General features: G+C 37.1%; 1 protein-coding gene across 1 annotated transcript; it reads right to left on the bottom strand.

Annotated features, from left to right (window-relative positions):
* Positions 1-425: 425 nt before the first annotated feature.
* LOC148200805 (ribosome biogenesis protein BRX1 homolog 1-like) lies at positions 426-1,760 on the bottom strand. Its single transcript, XM_088113049.1, has 5 exons — positions 1,505-1,760; positions 1,177-1,318; positions 832-910; positions 507-631; positions 426-455 (listed from the first exon to the last, which is right to left on the bottom strand). The coding sequence occupies exons 1-5, from the start codon at positions 1,714-1,716 to the stop codon at positions 426-428; spliced, it is 588 nt and encodes a 195-aa protein (XP_087969175.1). The 5' UTR covers positions 1,717-1,760.
* Positions 1,761-2,468: the final 708 nt, after the last annotated feature.

Raw genomic sequence — 2,468 nt, 5'->3', positions numbered from 1 at the left:
TAACTAAAAAAGAAGGATAAAATTGGAATTAAATGAATTTGGAGAGGTGGAGGAAGCACGGTGTGGTGGTAGAGAAAAAAATAAATGTAAGATTAATTGATCAGACATAATAAATTAAACAGATATATGACATAAACTATGTAAAATATATGACATAAACTATGTAAAATAGATGGGCATAACAATAACATCAATTGAATTTTCATTGATCAGACATAATAAATTGAGAAAAAAATCGTAGGAAGATATATGACGACAAAAATGTAAGATTCCAATTAAATTGGTAGAAAGCACATGAAGCAGTTCTTAATTTGGCCGGAAATTCATGGTGTACAACATCACGAATCATAAAAATAAGATGAAATCATCAAGCTAACCTTTACCTTATATATGAAAGTGCACATATGAGAGTTATCAACATAAGTTTACAGAAATCCATCTTTCCTCGGATGGAACTAGATGGACAAAAACGAAAAAACTTGCAACGAAAGAAACCAACAACACACCTGTAACAACATCTCCTTTAACAATTTCCAATGTGCATCTTTTTCAAAATTTGCAGAAAACGTCAAAAGTGGACGAGAACCTTTTATATGATTTCCCGTTAGCTTCAACTCCTCCATTGTATGAACTGAAAAAACAGGAGGAAAAAGGAAAATCACTAAAAGTGTATATAAAAAATGGTCGAGATAGAGAGAGAAACACAAAAGACATAGTTCACTGGGAAGAATGACCAGTGATGCCTAGAGTATACAGACATCAGAACTCTAAATAATCAGAGCAAGCAAACTAGTGTTATATCAACATTACAATGATTGAATCGGAATATACTTGCACTGACTAAAAATTTTACAGATGGGCCACTAGGGCATTTGGCCATCCAGAGATAAAGATCTTTTGCTTTCCTGCACTGAAATTGATACATAAAAAATGAGAGAAGACACTAATAGAATATAACAAGTTGACCAGACTCAAACTCACGACTACAGCATCTCATTGAAATAGCATCAACAGTTGTGACCAACAAAGAATTCCCCTACCCATTAGCATGCTTCAGGTTTTCCAAATAGCGCAAAAAAAAATTGCAAATACTAGTCTAGAGAACAGCACAACATATCAATCCTAAATTGAAGTAACACGGCACTGAAAAAACCTTGTGGCATATAAATAAAATACCTCAAAAAATAAACACGAAGAACAACTTTTGAGCTCAACAAGCTCATTAAGGGTGGCGCCTTTAGTTTCTTTTGATTCAACCTTGTTATCCTTCTTGCAATGCGGCAAAAGTGACACCAAGTTCAACATCAAATGTCGGTACCTACAAATTAATGGAAAACAATCACTCCACCCATGAATACCATAACAATATACAAAACCTAACTCACTATCCAAGGTTTCTCTGTCCTTAAACTTTGCAAATCAAGACACAAAATTAGAGTAATCCAAACTCGAAAAAGCAACAAAAACTGTAACTAAAAGTTATGGGGTGTGTATTAGGTTGTACCAGTAACTGATACGCCTAGAGCAAGTGACCAAAACCTTCTCTTTGTTCCTAAATATTGGTGAAGCAACGTTATTGTCTTCTACTTCATCAGTGACTTGACTCCTATCCTTCCAACCCAAAAGGGTCCTCACCGGTCTCTCTGGAGCAGCATCTTCCTGTTTAGGATGTGCAACAACTTGACCACTCTCACTGCGCTTTCTCTTCTTCACCATTTTCTTCTTCAAAATCTGCAAAAACCAAGAACGACAATCACAAAAACAAAACAAAACGAAAAATTGCCAACGACCCTTTAGCAAGGTGCCCGCCAGAGAATAAACGCACCTGGGGTGGGAAGAGATGATAGAAAAACTGGAATGGGATTTTGATAACAGTTGAAAAACTGTTATTTTCATGCTTAAAGTTGATACTAAAAGCAACCTTTAGACTTAGAAACTAGCTTGAAATCATGCCTTTTGTTTATATTTTCAGAAATAAGAGAGCTGGACAGGTTTATGCTTGATTTAAGTGTTCTTGTGCAGGTTTTGAGGTGAATTTGATGAAAGAAGTGAAGAATAAGAGAGAGGACATTAGAAAAGACAAGAAAGAGTGCAAAAAGGAGAAGTCGAAGGCACCGCTCAGCGGCAAACTACCGCTGAGCGGCACTCAAGAGGTGACGTTGGAACCGCTGAGGGGCAAAATGGCCGCTGAGGGGAAGAAAGAAGACGCGCAATCACCGCTGAGCGGTAAATACCGCTGAGCGGCACTTTTTGGGCTTGGACTTTTGTAATCTTTTGTAACTCTAGATTAGTATATAAGGGCTTGCACGTCCTATAGTTAGGCATCTTTGGCAGAAACGAGGCAAACACTCTCTCTTTCACCCCTTTTGAAGGAGGATCTTGGATGCTCAGGCTACCTCTTCACCTTTATTGGGTTTATTCTTTCATACTTTCATTGTAATTCATCTAGGTTCACCATGAATATGGTG

This window comes from Vigna umbellata, chromosome 4 (genome assembly GCF_029865625.1).
Source record: "Vigna umbellata cultivar VRB3 chromosome 4, Vumbellata_1.0, whole genome shotgun sequence".
NCBI lineage: Eukaryota > Viridiplantae > Streptophyta > Magnoliopsida > Fabales > Fabaceae > Vigna > Vigna umbellata.
Note: the sequence above shows the minus strand (reverse complement) of the source record. Positions and strands in the feature narration are given on the sequence as shown.

Coding starts and splice junctions, on each gene's coding strand:
- LOC148200805 (XM_088113049.1), bottom strand. CDS start 1,716: ATGGTGAAGAAGAGAAAGCGCAGTGAGAGTGGTCAAGTTGTTGCACAT. Junction 911..1,176: donor CTTCGTGTTTATTTTTTGAG/GTATTTTATTTA, acceptor TATCAATTTCAG/TGCAGGAAAGCAAAAGATCT. Junction 632..831: donor AAAATTTTTAGTCAGTGCAA/GTATATTCCGAT, acceptor CTGTTTTTTCAG/TTCATACAATGGAGGAGTTG.